The sequence below is a fragment of the Rattus norvegicus genome, chromosome 3 (genome assembly GCF_036323735.1).
Source record: "Rattus norvegicus strain BN/NHsdMcwi chromosome 3, GRCr8, whole genome shotgun sequence".
Classification (NCBI taxonomy): Eukaryota; Metazoa; Chordata; class Mammalia; order Rodentia; family Muridae; genus Rattus; species Rattus norvegicus.
In genome coordinates this window covers 159,207,625-159,226,322 of record NC_086021.1, presented here as the reverse complement: position 1 = coordinate 159,226,322, position 18,698 = coordinate 159,207,625, and the positions used below count along the sequence as shown (strand labels likewise).

General features: G+C 40.7%; 1 protein-coding gene across 6 annotated transcripts in view; it reads right to left on the bottom strand.

Annotated features, from left to right (window-relative positions):
• The window catches only part of Zfp120 (zinc finger protein 120), a 45,322-nt gene that overhangs the window by 25,171 nt on the left and 1,453 nt on the right, over window positions 1-18,698 (bottom strand). For 4 of the 6 annotated variants that reach the window (XR_005502578.2, XM_006235189.5, XM_039106642.2 and 1 more), the window contains exon 1: window positions 2,140-2,300. The exons of the other annotated variants lie outside the window; for them this stretch is intronic. Coding sequence is in view for 3 of the 4 variants with exons in the window: in XM_006235189.5 (XP_006235251.1) it covers window positions 2,140-2,214 (75 nt within the window). In the remaining variant the exon portion in view is untranslated. Of the gene's footprint in view, window positions 1-2,139; window positions 2,301-18,698 lie in introns of those variants that run through there. 6 annotated transcript variants of the gene reach the window in all.

Below are 18,698 nucleotides of genomic sequence, written 5' to 3'. Positions count from 1 at the left end.
ATGGACAGTTCATTACGTAACTCAAATGAGGAATCTTAAAACACTGTCATGGGTACAGTCAGTCCTTTAACTCGAGAATTTAGGAATTTTATTAACAGGAAAACAAGTTCATTGACTGGAAAGCATGAGACTAGGATCAAAGGTACCTGAGTCAACATGGCTTGTCTTAGAAACATTTCTATAAAAGGGAAAAAGATGCAACTGTCCTAGAATTAATATACTGTCTCCAGAAGAAATCACTCCACAAATGCTTTCAAGATTAATTAAGAAAAATCTCTTTAGTGATAGCATACCTTCAGCTCTGGCTAATGCTGAGAGCGGAGACAGCCAAGACCAGACTTGACATTCCACATATGCTGTTAACCCTTAAGTCTCTTTTAGGTTCAGGCTCAGGTTATGTTTTAAACGATCTAAATATGGACTAGAGACTGCAAGTCCCACAGATGGGAGATTTACAAAGAAATGATATAACCAGAATTATTTCTTACGTATTCCAGTGCACTGAAAAAGCAGACTACTCTTCGGTGATGGAGTCCTGAGTTGGAGGTGCCCGAAGATAGAACATAGGAAAAGTAGAAGGAAGAATATGTAAAAAGCTGGGATGGAGAGGTCTTATACAGCACTGTCTTATGTCAAGTAGGCTTCTGAAGAATAGAATCTTGTATACTTTTTACAGGGGGAAAATGGAACAAAATGGAAGACTTCTGTGAAGTCAGCACAAACTACCATACAATGGGAAAAACACCGGAGGAATCTAATAAAAGAAAGCCAAAAAGGGGGGAACAGAGAACATCTCAAAAACATTACTATTGGCCAAGTCCAAGGTTGATGGGGACTGAGAACCATAGCCTCATGTGGTAGGAAGGGCTGGGATCTCAGGATCTGAAGCAACCCAACCCCAAAGGCCCTGGTCCAACCACTACCTGATTTCCCAAGCACCTTCCTTGCTCTATTTTACTCTCACTACAACAGAAACATGGGCAAGCTCCTAAGGCCTAAGCCCCAGGCTGTTACTGGCTCTGGAGAGTGAGAAGGAGCTGTGCCAGCCTCCATACATGAAGGCCTCATAAGAAGCCTTGCTTGGTCAGGCCAGTCCTCAACACAATAGTGTTTTCTTTTCTTTCTTCCTTTTTTTTAAAAGTGAAGTTCTTAAAATATATATATATATATATATATATATATATATATATATATACATACACACACACACATATAGATACATACATACATACACACACACATATATATATGTATGTGTGTATATATATATATATATATATATATATATATATATATATATCCAGCCCGTCCGTTTTTCCTTTTCAAAGAGTTATCATCCAGTGTAGTCTTGCCCACGTGGCAAAACTATGCTTTTCTCAAGAAGGGGACCTTTATGGCACACCACGGCCTTAATGTTGGTCATAACCCAATACTGCCCCCTTGAGCAGCTTGTCAGAGGCCTGCTCTTTGATATCAGGATAGGTCTAGAGGCTGATTGTAAAGCAGAGTTGTCTCCTATCTTATGGTGTGTAGACAAATGTCTAGATAATCCTGATAAACTAACACATGGATATTAGCATCCTTTTCTCTAATAGGCCGTTTTAGTACATATCTGTGTGATGTTCGAGAGGCAGTCCTCCCTCACCTACATTCTACTTGCTGTCACTATAAGCATTAGTAAATCCTTTACATCACCAATTCTACTCTTCCACATCACAGCTTACTGTTGGAGTGCTTTTGGACACATGAGAGAGGACACGCGAGATGCCTTTTACAGGCTCCACAAAATTAACTCGAAATGGATCTTAAACCTACATGTAAAACGGCTAAATGCTAAGGGCAGAACTTAAAGAAGATACTAGAGAAACTAGGGCTCTCCGAGTTTCGCATCCTGCCAAGGGTATTTCTACACACAAGCCCCTACCCCAAATGTTTTGTGCAGATGCAGCAACCAAGTGAAGTTATTCCCAACCCACCGCCGAGTGCAGGGAGAGAAGAGGACCAGAGGGAACCTCACAAGTCACCACAGCTTCTGTCAGGCTGCTGTTTACCACCGAGCACCAGTGACGACCCAGCACACCGGGCCCCTCGGCTCAGCCGCCTGCTCCTCCCCTTTGTGGAAGAAAGCCCTGTACTTACCATTTCGGGACTCCTGAGCTTGCCTGAGCTTCCCGCACCCAAGAGCGGTACACGGAACACATCAAGCAGAAACATTCACGACTGTCAGCTTCAAAGAGGAACTTGCACGATCGCACCCGGAAGAGCCCGCCTTCTCTTTGGATTGGCCGATCCGCCTACATGTTCTGATTGGCTAGTGAATCTTGAGTGACATAAGCACCATCCATAGGCTTAGAGTGTGCTGAAGGGACACAGCGAACTAGTTCTAGGCACAGGTGGCCAGTCCTTTTCCGTATCTGTAGAAATTTGCATTTCAGTACCACTTGTGTCTCTCCTCCAATTGCCTACCGGTCTGTTTTCCCACCCTGGTCAGGGGAGGACCCACAACTCCAATTTGCTATTGCTCCGTTACCTGCTCCTCCCCTTTGTGGGACACCTTGTAAATTTGGAGCTTGTCTGAGTGAGCTCCAATCACAACTCTCAATTAGGCACTTGACCTTCTTCCTCTAGGAATCAAGGTCCATAACTTGCATAGACCATTACTCAGCTGCAGTGGAGTCATCGGTCTGTCCCACGGGTGGAAGGGTGTCCAGAGAATTATAAAGAGGAATTATAGGAGACATAATTTTTATTTTGTGTCTTCAATCTGGATTCAGGTAAACTGCAAGTACTTTTCACTTGATGAATATGAGCAACCCTCAGCGTAAAGTAGGAAACACGTGACAAACACTGTGGAGTACTATTGTTACCCAGCACAGCTTCCGCAATGGGTAGGGAGAAACAAACAAATAAAAAGACAGCTAGAAAGTCCACACTCGCATTAATAAATGTTCTCTTGATGAACAGAACTCATAGAATCAGACTATTATCTAAAAATTGAATTTACTAGGAAGACTCAAAGGCTGTGTGGCTCAACTAAACCAACAATGCCCGCCTGCCTGTGGAAAGTTAAAGACTCCAATAGCGTTTCAGTCCATGTGTCTGCAAGCCGCAGCGGGTCTTCAGTATACATGAGAATTCTGAAGAAATAGGCTTTAATACCAATAAAAAAAAAAAAAATGAAGCTGGTAGCTAGAGGTAGAGCAAAAAGACGCAGAGAAAGAGGTATCTATCATCTTCAGTGTCTTGTATATCTGTACAAAACCAGAAGCTGTGCCCTATTTTAAAAGTGGATTTTATCTCAGAAGATAGAAAGATGCTCATGGATTGGGAGGATTAATAGTGTAAAAATGGCCATCAATCTACAGGTTCAATACAATTCCCATCAAAATTCCAACTCGATTCTTCATAGAGTTAGAAGGAGCAATTTGCAAATTTATTTGTAATAAAAAAAAAAACCCACAGGATAGCCAAAAGTATCATCAACAATAAAAGAACATCTGGGAGGAATACCATTCCAAACCCTGCTATATTACAGAGTAATAATGATAAAAACTGTATGGTATTGGTACAGAGACAGGGAGGCAGATGAATGGAATAGAATTCAAGACTCAGAAAAGAACTCACACACCTATGATCCCTTGATCTTTGACAAAGGAGCTAAAAGCATACAGTGGAAAAAAGATAGCATTTTCAACAAATGGTGCTGGTTCAACTGGACATCAGCATGTAGAAGAATTCATTCTTATTGCTCTTTACAAAGCTCAAGTTCAAGTGGATCAAGGACCTCCACATAAAACCAGATACACTCAAATTAATAGAAGAAAAAGTGATGAAGAGCATCCAACACACGGGGGCTGGGGAAGTTTTCCTGAACAGAACACCAATGGCTTATCTCTAAGATCAAGAATTGACAAATGGGACCTCATAAAACTGCAAAGCTTCTGAAAGGGAAATGACACTGTCATTAGGACAAAATGGCAACCAACTGACTGGGAAAAGAAATTTACCAATCCTAAATCAAAATATACAATATATCCAGCATATACAAAAAACTCAAAAAAGATAGACTTCAGAGGATCAAACAACCCTATTAAAAATGGGGTACAGAGCTAAACAAAAAAATTTTAACTAAGGAATATTGAATGCCAAGGAGAACCTAAAGAAATGTTCAACATCCTTAGTCATGAGGGAAATGTAAATCAAAACAAGCCTCAGATTTCACATCACACCAGTCAGAATGGCTAACATCAAAAACTCAGGAGACAGCAGATGCTGGTGAGGATGTGGAAAAGAGGAACACTCCTCCATAGTGTGTGGGACTGCAAGTGGCTAGACCTACTATGGAAATCAATCCAGAGGTTCCTCAGAAAAATGGACATAGTATTACATGAGGACACAGCCATAACACTCCCGGGAATACACCTAAAAGATGCTCCAACATATAACAAGGACACATAGTCCAATATGTTCACAGAAGTCTTATGTATAATAGCCAGAAGCTGGGAAAGTCAGATGTCCTTCAACAGAGGAATGGATACAGAAAATGTGTTACATCTAAACAATGGAGTACTACACAGCTATTAAAAACAATGACTTCATGAAATTCTTAGGCAAACGGAACTAGAAAATATCATCCTGAGTAACAAAATCACAGAAAAAATATACAAGGTATGCACTCATAAGTGGATATTAGCCCAAAAGCTTGGATTACCCAAGACCCAATCCATACCATATGAAGCTCAAAAAGGACGATCAAAGTGCAGATGCTTCAGTCCTTCTTACAGTGGGGAACAAAAATATTCACGCGAAGAGATATGGAAACAAAGTTTGGCACAGAGACAAAAGGAATGGCCATTCAGAGCCTGCCCCACCTAAGGATTCAGGACAAATATGTACAGCGACCAAACCCAGACACAATTGGTAATGCCAAGAAAGGCATGCTGACAGGAAGCTGATAAAGCAGTCTCCTGAGAGGCTCTGCCAGAGCATGACAAATACAAAGGTGAATGCTCCCAGCGAACCATTGAACTGAGAACAAGATCTGCATGAGAGGAGTTAGAGAATGGATTGAAGGTGCCGAAGGGGTTTGCAACCCCATAAGAACAATACCATAGAAGCAGAACTCCCAGGGACAAAACCATTACTCGAAGAGTATACACACAGCCACCTAAGGCTCCAGCTGCATATGTACCAGAGGATGGCCTTGTTGGGCACCAATGGGTGGAGAAGCCTTGGTCCTGCCAAGAATGAACCCCCCATTCCCCTGCAGAGAAATGTCAATGTGGGGAGGGACACAGGAGTGGGTAGGTTGGTGATGGAAAGCAGAAGACATTTGAAATGTAAAAAAAAATCCAGTAAAATTAATTAATTTGTTATGAAATATACACTGCCCATTAGGTTCTTATCTTTATACCCCAAAATTATTACATCTTTCACAAAATCCAGTAAATTATTTTTAAAAAGTGAATTTTATCAACACAAAGATACAAATTAAAGAAAGGTTTGCCCACTTCAAAAGCTAAATAAGAAAATCTCAACAGTAGCAAACTGTTTGGGTTTTAATTCCAGATCTACTCAAGAACAGACAACACAATAATTTGGACAGGACAGCTGAGAAAGTCCCCCCCCCCAAAACCCCTAGTGGCAGGCAAGGAAAGCATGGCAGCCATTTCCAAATCAATAATGTTCTTCTAAAGAGAGAAGCATTAGGACTTTGTTAGGGAATAGAGATGAATTCACATATTGATTTGCCTGCTTCTACATTCTGCACATGCTATGTTAAATCCTATTCTGAATTTGGTTACGAGGTAAAAGCAGAGATTTTTAAGGACATTCTTAACTCAAAGGCAGAGAGAAACAGCTGTAAACTATATAAGCGGTGGACGGAAATGCCTCTGGAATGTTCTTCTTGTACGACAAGGTCTTAGCTGGAAATCATGTAGATGACACTGTGAAGCCACATTGCTCTGGAGCCAATGCTACCTGTGAATCATTGCCTATGATCTAACCAATAAATGGATCAATGCCACCATTCCCACGTATAGAAAAAACAGAGAACACAGATGCCAAGGACTGACCTTGACTGGGTCTGGGTTCCTAAGAGAGGGCACTTTTGAGAGCAGCAGGGAAACATGGGTCTAAGTTGGAGGCTTCTGTTCGGCTGAGATACCTTTCCAGATGCGATGGCTTCCCCGGCTGCTTTCTCTCTGTGTGTAGGCTCCAGCTGCTCTGCTCTAGACAGATTTTACTTTCTATTCTAAAAACTCTCTGGTTGAGACAGCTAGCATTCTGCTTGAGACAGCTCTCTCTGCTAGTAAAAATTCTAAAAGCTCTCTGGATAGCTCATCCAGTCATCCTTTTCTGACTTTGGCCAGGAAAACTGATCTCAAAAGTTCTTGGCTCTTCTTACCAAGTCAAAAACACGGTTAGAAAAATTCAAAAAGTAATTCGTGGGTTCTCAAAATCAAAAAGAAAAGAATTCTAGGTGTTCGCAGACTTTGCAGGGACGCCTCCGCTCTCTAACACCAGCGCCGCGTCTCCTTCGCTGAGCTCCAGCTGAAGGAGAAGTGGGGTAAGTAAGGAGGCGCCCATACCTTGGCTTCTGTAAAGCAGACTGCCTGCAGATCCACCAGTGCTAAAGCACCCAGGAAACAACTGGCCACAAAAGCCGCTCGCAAGAGTGCGCCCTCTAGTGGACGCGTGAAGGAACCTCATCGTTACAGGTCTGGTACTGTAGCACTCAGTGAAATCAGATGCTGTCAGAAGTCCACTGAAATTCTGACTCCCAAACTCCCCTTTCAGTGTCTGGAGCGAGAAATTGCTCAGGACCTCAAAACAGATCTGTGCTTCCCGAGTGCAGCTGTCGGTGCTTTGAGGCCTATCTGGTTGGTCTTTTGAAGGTACCAACCTGTGCGCTATCCATGCCAAACCTGGAACAATTATGCCAAAAGATATCCAGCTAGCACGCCGCATACGCTCAGAAAGTGCTTAAGAGTCCACTACGAGAGGAAACATTTCATTCTCTAAAATAATTTTTCCTCTTCTTCCTGATATCTGTAGTTCTAAATGTTAGATTATTTTTTCCATGGGGTCCAAGGTACCTAAGTTATGAGGCAAAACATAGGGAACAGGATCAGGTATTGGCAGCTCCTCCACGTTCGTCTGTGAATTTGTAATATTAATGCAACATGTAAAGCATTAATGCAAGCAAAATGTTTCAGTGAACACATTTGAAAACTCCAACTTTATAAAAAATTATAAACAAAACCTGTTAAAATTTTCTGGATAAAAGAAAAAATTCTAAAAGAGCAGTGTTCACTCTTCATATAGCCTTCTCTTGATAGCTGCTAGGGAACATTTGAAAAGAGCTGTGTCAACGCTCCAAGAAAACCAGGGTTTTTCCTCCTCAGAAATCCTGGTAGAAACAATTCTGAGAGTTGTATTTGCTCTCTGGTGATCTCCAGATAGCTCAGCTCTCACCACAGAAAAACAAATTTCAAGGTACTGCTATCACTTCCTGCTAGCTCATCACATGCAGACCAAAAGCCCAGGTTTTTTTTCTTTTATTACATGTGAATTTGGTTATTTATTCCAGGGTCCCTTTTGATCATCTGATGTATCAGCAGCCTGTTACCCAGCTCCTTGATACTTAGGAGACAGCAAGTACATTTTATTTTTCTCTTAACATTGCTAAAGATTTCAGAGATCTTACCTGCCCGGGATAAGAACAAATGACAATGTGGCTGGGTGTGTGTGTGCTGGAGGGACAGCACAGAGTTGAAAGCAATGGGCTGTCCTAGTAGGAGTGTGGAAGACAGTTGCTGAGAGTGACTTAAACTGCACAGACCTGGCCCGAGAGGTTTCACGGGAGAAGAATTTTACTATGTGGCCTAGAGACTGTTTTTGTTGTATTTTGGGTGAGGAAGATGGCTGCTTTATGTCCTTGTCTGAAGAGTCTGCCTGAGGTCAAGGTAGCGAGATTTACAGTAAAGGTATTGACAAAGGAAATCCCGCCCCCAGAAGACATTCTAGTGGAGACTTTGTTCTTTTGTTTTTTCTTAAGAAGAGTGTTTTGCAAAGGGGTAAGCGGAGAAACGGAAAATATAAAATGCATGGTTCGAGTCATGAAGTGCACCAGGAAGTGAAATGAATCCGATTTGGCGGTCAAAGGGATAAGCAACATAAGGGGGTAGTGGCACTCAGGCAAGATCCCAACCAACAAAGCTTAGGACTAAGCAGGATAGTACACGCCTTTAGTTTCAAGAGACAGAGGCAAGCAGGTCTCTGAGTTCAAGGCCAGCCTGGGGCAGAGCAAGTTCCAAAAACAGAAAAGCTTAAGTGCAGGTGTGGTGGTACAAGATTGTGATCCCAGAATTCAAAAGACAGAGCCTCACAGATCTCTGAGCTCCAGGTCAATCTGCAGAGCACGTTTCAGGACAGCTAAGCATAGGCCATGAAGGAGCTGGAAGACAGAAAGCTGGTGATAAAGTACTTGAAGTAGGAGGGCATGTTCCAGCCCCAGCAAGCAGCAAAACTCAGTAGCTGTGGCCATGTGGCTCTGGCTTTAGAACAAAAAATACACAGCTCATGGGCATTGGGAAAAGTTGCCTGAACAGAACACCAATGGCTGATGCTCTAAGAACAGGCATCCAGGAATGGGGCCTCAAAATATTGCAAAGCTTCTGTAAGGCAAAATACACTGTCATTAGGACAAAAGAGCAACCAACAGATTGGGAAAAGATCTTTATCAATCCTACATCTGATAGAGAGTTAATATCCAATACATACAAACCTCAAGAAGATAGATGGGAGAGAATCAAGTGACCCTTTTAAAAGATGAGGTACAGAGATAAACAAAGAATTCTCAGCTGAGGAAGATCAAATGCCGGAAAGCACCTAAAGAAAGGTTCAACATCTTCAGTCAGGAAAATGAACATCAAAACAACCCTGAGATTCAGCCTCACCCCAGTCAGGATGGCTAAGATCAAAAACTCAGGTACAGCAGACGCTGGTGAGGATGTGGAGAAAGAGGAACACTCCTCCATTGTTGACGGGATTGCAGTCTGGTGACCACTATGGAAATCAGTCTGGAGGTTCCTCAGAAAATTGGGCATAGAAGTACTGGAGGACCCAGCTATACCACTCCTGGGAACACACCCAAAACATGCTCCAACATATAACAGGGACACGTGCTCCACTATGTTCATCGCAGCCGTATTTATAATAGCCAGAAGCTGGAAAAATCCCAGATGTCCTTCACTAGTGGAATGGATACAGAAAACATGATACATGTAAACAATAGTGTATTATGCAGCTATTAAAAACAATGACTTCATGAAATTCTTAGGCAAATGGGTGGAACTAGAAAATGTCTTCCTGAGTGAGGTAACCCAATCAGAGAAAAGAATACATGCACTTACTGATACGTGGATATTAGCCCAAAAGCTCAGATTACCCAAGATACAATCCATACACCACATGAAGCACAAGAAGAAAGATGACCAAAGTGCAGATGCTTCAGTCCTTCTTAGAACCTGGAAAAAGTATTCATAGGAGGAGATATGGAGACAAAGTTTGGAGCAGAGACTAAAGGAATGGCCATTCAGAGCCTGCCCCACCTAGGGATCCAGCCCATATACATACATACAGCCACCAAACTCAGACGATATTGCTGATGCCAAGGCATGCATGCTGATAGGAGCCTCATATAGCTTTCTCCTGAGAGGCTCTCCCAGAACATAACAAATACATAGGCGAATGCTCATAGCCAGCTATGGAACTGAAAACGGGGTTCCCATTGGAGGAGTTAGAGAAAGAATTCAAGGAGCTGAACAGGTTTGCAACCTTATGAGAACATTACCAACCCACCAGAGCTCTCAGAGATTAAACCACCATCCAAAGAGTACACATCGACAGACCCATGGGTGCAGCTGCATATGTAGCAGAGGATGGCCTTGTTGGTCACCAATGGGTGGAGAAGCCCCTGATCCTGCTAAGGCTGGATCTCCCCAGTGTAGGGGAATATCAGAGCAGGGAGACAGGAATGGGGGAGGATGGGTAGGGGAACATCCTCCTAGAAGAAGGGGGAGAGGGGATCAGATAGGGATTTAAGAACAGGAATTCTGGAAAGGGGATAACATTTGAAATGTTAATAAAAATATCCAATAATAAATAAAAAAATGTAGACAGGACAACTGGGACAATTGATACTGGTTAGCCTGAGCTAAGAAAGTCGCCGTGATTAAGAGAGCCTAGCATTACTGAGGTAAAATCTGGGAAGTGTCTTCTGAGAGCACAATGAAGCTGTGTTCCAGAGATAACTAATATTGTACCTTGTGCTGCAGCTGGACTTGGTAAAGTGTAAGAATCACCCAGGTGTGAGTGGTTTTGATGGTATGAAGAAGTCATGGAGAACAGCTGATGCTTGAGATGGTGAGAAACCAGAGAAGGCCATTGGTGAAGGTTCAGTTGACAGCCTACAACCGAAGGGTCATGCAAAGAAATTAAGGCTTTCAATCATCAATCAAGAAAATCCCAGATGAGTTAGCCTAAAGACGAGTCTTACAGATGCATATTCTCAATTAAAGGTTTTCTTTTCACAACAGCCTCTAGGTCAGATCAAGTGACAAATAATTATTTACCATGAACCACCACATACATATCATACACATACGAATAAGTAAGGTTATATAAACTGGCATTTTATTTTTAATGAGTTACATAGCTCAAATACCAGCAAATTCGTGTTAGCATTTGTTCTAATCCTTGCATTGAAAATGAATTGTTAGAAGAACAATTCAAATGTAAAGAATGTGTATCAAAAGAGTAAAGGAGGGTATGACCACTGGGATTACCCCTGTAAATGGTTAAGTATAAAAAAAAAAGAAAGAAAATGAATTGTTTCTTAAGTGTTCATATTTTAAAAGGCAAAGTCGCTTTATTCCTCCAAGAGTGCATCATATTTGCAGATAAAGTTCTAGGATTGTCAAAAATATTTGGAGTAAGTTTCTTTCCTACAGATATAATTACTAGAGATACAGTTACCACCTGTAGTGGCTTCCAAAATGTATGCAAGATTACTAAGGACATAATAAATGGTCTGCCTTAATACAGATCCTCTCCAAACTAACTATGTCCATAACTACACACTGGAATAAATACATCATACACTGAAGCAAAACAGAAGTACCATCCTCTCATGTTAGAAAACCTGAACTGAGGTCGTATATGGGAACTTAGGGAATGTTGGCAGCAAAGCCCAGTCCTTGTGTGATCTGCACAGTCTTCTCTTAAAGGGGAACAGGTCAGTGGTTTGTCAGTTCTCTGTTGGGAAAGCCAGTGGCTAGTCCCACTATGGAACCACTGTGTCCATAAGCATTGGATTCACCAGATAGCATGGTGGTCCTTAATTAAAATTAAAAACCTGTAATCTATAAAACAAAAAAAAATCAATTTAAAACTAATAACTCAGGATTGAAGCCATTCTAGGCAGCAACACAAGGCATGAACCAACCAAGATAATTGGTCTACAAAAATACTTTTAAATTGGCTTAAGAATTTCGTATAATTCCTCTTCTGTCCTAAAAAATCAGGTTTATAGAACATTAGCTTTAAGACAATGCTTTTGTTTCCCAAGGACAAAGGCTTGTCTTATTTTAATGTCTGAGCCATGTGAGGCCACAGCCAGGCCACAATGAACAAACATGAGGGAAGTTTTATGTCTTGGTCTCTTCCTCCTTGGACAGAGTCTTGATGATTTCTTCCTTCTTGGCCTGGAGGCACTCGTCCTGGAGCTTTCTTGCTTCCTTGGTCTTAGACCTGCGAGCCTCAGCCTGGTCAGCCAGTAGCTTCCTGTGGACCTTGTTAGCCTTCAGTTTGTTGATATGCTCCATGAGACTCCGCTTTTTTTTTTTAATACATTCCCTTTGACCTTCAGATACAGGCTGTGATACATATGGTGGTCAATCCCCTTAGATTTCTGGTATCTCCTGAGAAGCCTGCGCAAGATCCTCATCCTTCTCATCCAGGTCACTTTCTCGGGCATCCAAGCATTAGCAGTACCTTTCCTCCCTATGCCCATATGCCTGCCCTTCCAGCAGCAAACCCGGGAATGACGGTTCCTGTCAGCCTGCACTTCTTTGCTTCATCCATCTTGTCTAATTGGGTGGCTGTATATGTATGGGCCACATATGGGGCAGGCTCTGAATGGGTGTTCCTTCTGCCTCTGTTCTAAACTTTGCCTCCCTATTCCCTCCCAAGGGTATTCTTGTTCCCCTTTTAAAGAAGAAGTGAAGCATTCACATTTTGGTCATCCTTCTTGAGTTTCATGTGTTCTGTGCATCTAGGGTAATTCAAGTATTTGGGCTAATAGCCACTTATCAATGAGTGCATACCATGTGTGTTTTTCTGTGATTGGGTTACCTCACTTAGGATGATATTTTCCAGTTCCATCCATTTGCCTATGAATTTCATAAAGTCATTGTTTTTGACAGCTGAGTAGTATTCCATTGTGTAGATGTACCACATTTTCTGTATCCATTCCTCTGTTGAAGGGCATCTGGGTTCTTTCCAGCTTCTGGCTATTCTAAATAAGGCTGCTATGAACATAGCATGTGTCTTTGTTATATGTTGGGGCATCTTTTGGGTATATGCCCAAGAGAGGTATAGCTGGGTCCTCAGGTAGTTCAATGTCCAATTTTCTGAGGAACCTCCAGACTGATTTCCAGAATGGTTGTACCAGTCTGCAATCCCACCAACAATGGAGGAGTGCTTCTCTTTCTCCACATCCTTGCCAGCATCTGCTGTCACCTGAGTTTTTGATCTTAGCTATTCTCACTGGTGTGAGGTGAAATCTCAGGGTTGTTTTGATTTGCATTTCCCTTATGACAAAAGATGTTGAACATTTCTTTAGATGTTTCTCAGCCATTCGGCATTCCTCAGCTGTGAATTCTTTGCTTAGCTCTGAACCCCATTTTTTAATAGGGTTATTTGTCTCCCTGCAGTCTAATTTCTTGAGTTCTCTGTATATTTTGGTTATAAGGCCTCTATCTGTTGTAGGATTGGTAAAGATCTTTTCCCAATCTGCTGGTTCCCATTTTGTCCTAACCACAGTGTCCTTTGCCTTACAGAAGCTTTGCAGTTTTATGAGATCCCATTTCTTGATTCTTGATCTTAGAGCATAAGCCATTAGTGTTTTGTTCAGGAAATTTTCTCCAGTGCCCATGTGTTCCAGACACTTCCCCACTTTTTCTTCTATTAGTTTGAGTGTTTCTGGTTTGATGTGGAGGTCCTTGATCCACTTGGACTTAAGCTTTGTACAGGGTGATAAGCATGGATCGATCTGCATTCTTCTACATGCTGACCTCCAGTTGAACCAGCACCATTTGCTGAAAATGCTATCTTTTTTCCATTTGATGGTTTTGGCTCCTTTGTCAAAAATCAAGTGACCATAGGTGTGTGGGTTCATTTCTGGGTCTTCAATTCAATTCCACTGGTCTATCTGTCTGTCTCTGTACCAATACCATGCAGTTTTTATCACTATTGCTCTGTAATACTGCTTGAGTTCAGGGATAGTGATTCCCCCTGAAGTCCTTTTATTGTTGAGGATAGTTTTAGCTATCCTGGGTCTTTTGTTATTCCAAATTAATTTGCAAATTGTTCTGTCTAACTCTTTAAAGAATTGGATTGGTATTTTGATGGGGATTGCATTGAATCTGTAGATTGCTTTTGGTAAAATGGCCATTTTTACTATATTAATCCTGCCAATCCATGAGCATGGGAGATCTTTACATCTTCTGAGGTCTTCTTCAACTTCTTTCTTCAGAGGCTTGAAGTTCTTATCATACAGATCTTTCACTTGCTTGGTTAGAGTCACACCGAGGTATTTTATATTGTTTGGGACTATTATGAAGGGCGTGGTTTCCCTAATTTCTTTCTCGACTTGTTTCTCTTTTGTGTAGAGGAAGGCTACTGATTTATTTGAGTTAATTTTATACCCAGCCACTTTGCTGAAGTTGTTTATCAGGTTTAGTAGTTCTCTGGTGGAACTTTTGGGATCACTTAAATATACTATCATGTCATCTGCAAATAGTGATATTTTGACCTCTTCTTTTCCGACCTGTATCCCCTTGATCTCCTTTTGTTGTCTGATTGCTCTGTCTAGAACTTCAAGAACTATATTGAATAAGTAGGGAGAGAGTGAGCAGCCTTATCTAGTGCCTGATTTTAGTGGGATTGCTTCAAGTTTCTCTCCATTTAGTTTAATGTTAGCTACTGGTTTTCAGTATATTGCTTTTACTATGTTTAGGTATGGGCCTTGAATTCCTATTCTTTCCAGGACTTTTATCATGAAGGGGTGTTGAATTTTGCCAAACGCTTTCTCAGCATCTAATGAAATGATCATGTGGTTTTTATCTTTCAATTTGTTTATATAGTGGATTACGTTGATGGTTTTCCGTATATTAAACCATCCCTACATGCCTGGGATGAAGCCTACTTGATCATGGTGGATGATTGTTTTGATGTGCTCTTGGATTCGGTTTGCAAGAATTTTATTGAGTATTTTTACCCTGGCATATATCTTTATGCCAAGGATAATGACAACTTTTTCTAATGTTGTGGTGAGCCCAGTTATAAAATAAATAACCCATTTGCAGGCAACCATATTAAAAATGTCTTTTGACCCCCAAATCTTGCAACTAATATGTTGAAAAATTGTGCCAAGTTCTTTTTCAGACTGCCTTGTATCATTATTACATCATAAAATATGAATTCTTCAGTCTCTGGTGTTAAGTTGTGGACCTAATTTTAGTCTTTTATTTATTTTATTTATCTATTCATCAAGATTATATATTAATAAAGACATAAAAATATTTAATAAATGTTAAAATGTCTCATAGCCTTATAAGTTCAGTCATTTAAAAAAGACATACTTAAAAATCATATAACAAAAGACACGTGCTCCACTATGTTCATAGCAGCCTTATTTATAATAGCCAGAAGCTGGAAAGAACCCAGATGCCCTTCAACAGAGGAATGGATACAGAAAATGTGGTACATCTATACAATGGAATATTATTCAGCTATCAAAAACAATGACTTTATGAAATTCATAGGCAAATGGAGGGAACTGGAAAATATCATCCTGAGTGAAGTAACCCAATCACAGAAAAACACACATGGTATGCACTCATTGATAAGTGGCTATTAGCCCAAATACTTGAATTACCCTAGATGCACAGAACACATGAAACTCAAGAGGAATGACCGAAATACGAATGCTTCACTTCTTCTTTAAAAGGGGAACAAGAATACCCTTGGCAGGGAATAGAGAGGCAAAGTTTAGAACAGAGGCAGAAGGAACACCCATTCAGAGCCTGCCCCATATGTGGCCCATACATATACAGCCACCCAATTAGACAAGATGGATGAAGTAAAGAAGTGCAGGCAGACAGGAGCCGGATGTAGATCTCTCCTGAGAGACACAGCCAGAATACAGCAAATACAGAGGCGAATGCCAGCAGCAAAACACTGAACTGAGAACAGGACCCCCATTGAAGGAATCAGAGAAAAGACTGGAAGAGCTTGAAGGGGCTCGAGACCCCATATGAACAACAATGCCAAGCAACCAGAGCTTCCAGGGACTAAGCCACTACCCAAAGACTGTGTACATGGACTGACCCTGGACTCTGACCTCATAGGTAGCAATGAATAGCCTAGTAAGAGCATCAGTGGAAGGGGAAGCCCTTGGTCCTGCCAAGACTGAACCCCCAGTGAATGTGATTGTTGGGGGGAGGGTGGTAATGGGGGGAAGATGGGGGGAACACCCATATAGAAGGGGAGGGTGAGGGGTTAGGGGGATGTTGGCCCAGAAACCAGGAAAGGTAATAACAATCGAAATGTAAATAAGAAATACCCAAGTTAATAAAGATGGAGGGAAAAAAAGTATTGTTACAGCAAAAATAATTAATTAATTAAATAAATAAATAAAATAAAAGATGGATTTATAACTTCCTTCTTTGAGAGGGAGGAAGAAACTATGAAAGTTCTCTGAGCTCATTTCCCGTCTCTTGTTTATATAATACCTCCTAAATCAACTCAGATTACTTCCTGTCCTAATAAAAACTTTTACAGACAGATCCCATGTCTTGCCAAGGGAATGATAAATAGCAATCCTCTCTGTAAGTGATTTCTCGTTTTTAACTGATAAAAAAACCAAAACAAAGCAGAATTTCAAAGAGTTTTTCTAAGTAGCACCAAATAATTTGACTTGTGGCTTTTAATGTTAACTACATAAAACCAATGAGCATTCGGTTATGGAATTTATGAGGTAGAGCCAGTTTCTGTAGAGTGCTTTAGACTACCATTAGTATTCTACATGACATAAGCACCAGTAGGCATTGTACACATGGGGAGGGAAGCATTGTTACAGTAATAGTCCATTGTGTTTACTTCCAGGATCACCTTTAACATTGCTCACCAATTAACATCTTTAACTTAAAGGTGTTATAAAATGTTTGGGAGGTCATAGCAGATATGGCTGCTATAGAAAGCTTCTTTGCTTGTGGTCTGGCTTTTAGAAATTTTTCAGTATTCATTGGTAAGATATATAAAAAAGATGACCTTGGTACTTCTTATTGAGTATATACATTTAATCTATATCTAACATAAATATTATTTTCAGTTTTACTTCATTTAATCTCTGTAATTATAAGTACCTTCCTTTATTTTTCCTTTTGTTACTTTATTATAGTTCACTCTCTCTAAATAAATCAAATCCATTCCAACAAGGCCTTTTTCACTAAACTGTAAATGGATTTAGCTTTTTTAACAGAATTTTAAAAATTTGCAGCTTTTTGTGGATATCTTTTTTGTGTGTACACTTTCGGATTTTCTATTATATAATTATACCATCAGTACACTTTTACACCTTTAATAAATTTTAGTTGTCTTTCTGAAAAAAAAATATGTGCCAGAGTAGCCATATACCTGGGGTGTCCCCACTGTCTCAGAGGAGAATGGGATGGAGTATGGGGGAGGGACTGTGTATGGAGGGACGGGGGCAGCATTGGGTTGTAAGATGAATAAATAAATTAATTAATGGAAAATTATGTTTCTCCTTGCCTAAGATCTTTTCAGGCTAACAGAGACTGATTTAAATATATATGTCCAGACTGAAATAAAACTCATTATCTTCTTTCTTCTACCTCCTTCAGCGAATCTTACCAGCATTCACCCAGGATCTAATGGAAGCAGATTCAGAGACTCACAGCCAAACATTAGATGGAACCGGAAGTGTCTTGTGGAAAAGTGGGGGAATGATTGAGCTAGCTGGAGTGGTCAGGGACACAAAAAAAAGACCTACAGAGTCAAGTAACACGGGCCCTTGGGGACTCACAGAGACTAAATCACCAACCAAAGAGAATGCATCGGCTGGATTTAGGTCCCCTGCACATGTGTAGCAAATGTACAACCTGGTCTTCATGTGGGTCCCCTAAAAAACTGGAGCATGGTCTGTGTCTGACTCTGTTGCTCCTAGCTGGACTGCTTTGTCTGGCCTCAATGGGAGAGGGTGTGCCTAGTCCTGCAGTCTTGGTACACAAGAGGAGGAGGGGGAGTGGAAGGGGGTATAATGGGGGTTCTGGGAAGAGAGGAGTGGGGCTGAGATCAGGATAAAGTGAATACATACATACATACATACATACATACATACATACATAAATAAACAAACTTTTTTTTGTTTTGAATTGGTGCTTTACTGTAAGTTCACCATAGGCAAAACTTATTTTTACTGGTTTTGTATTTATGCTTATTAATGCCATCCTAATTTAAGCATAAGTAATAGTGCTTTCTATAATGATAAAACTTTTTTGATATAAATTCTCAATTAAACCACAGGTTGAACAAATTTGACCTGAAAAAAAAATGCAACAGCAGTTAAGGGCAGAGCAGTTTGTTTCCTCGTGGACTCTGGGTCACTTCTTTACTATACAGTATACCCTGCCATGGCTATCTAGCAAGCATAGCTCTTGCTTTGTTAAGACTGTCTTTGTATCCAGGAAAAACAGTTTAAGCATAAATTCAATCACAAGCCACACTGGAAGAAAATGGCAATATTTAAGAAAGGAAACTATCATCTTCTGCTTCTCCCTAAATTAATCTGACACCTTATACACACTTCTCTTGGAATAGTTTTTCCAAATTTAAGGGGAAATCTGACAACTAATCCACCTAATTTTTTTCCGGAGTTTCAAAGGTGAATAATAGAAAAAGTATTTAGCCCTAAGAACTGCATCCCTACAAACTTCTTAAAGGGTTTTAACTTTGAGGTAAATCTGAAGTGGGGTGGAGGGAGGTGACACACTCTTCCAGCTCCCATCTTTTCATTAAGGGCACAAGAAAATACAGATTGGCTGCCAAAGGGAGGACGGTCTCTGGAGACATTAACATTTCTATAACATGGAAGCCATTTTTACATATCCATTGATTATTAGCAGGTTAGCTTTATTTTAAACGGCCTATGACCGTTTATTTCTCCGACCTAAAAATGTTAGCTGTTGATAGGATACATGGCCTAACTCACTCACTCGTCCCTGGTTATCTGTTTGATCATGTGTCCATCTTGGTTTCTCCAAGTCTTATTTGGTTGCTGCTGTTTACCCATAGCTGCCTACCATGCCACACAGTAAGCAACCCTCTCT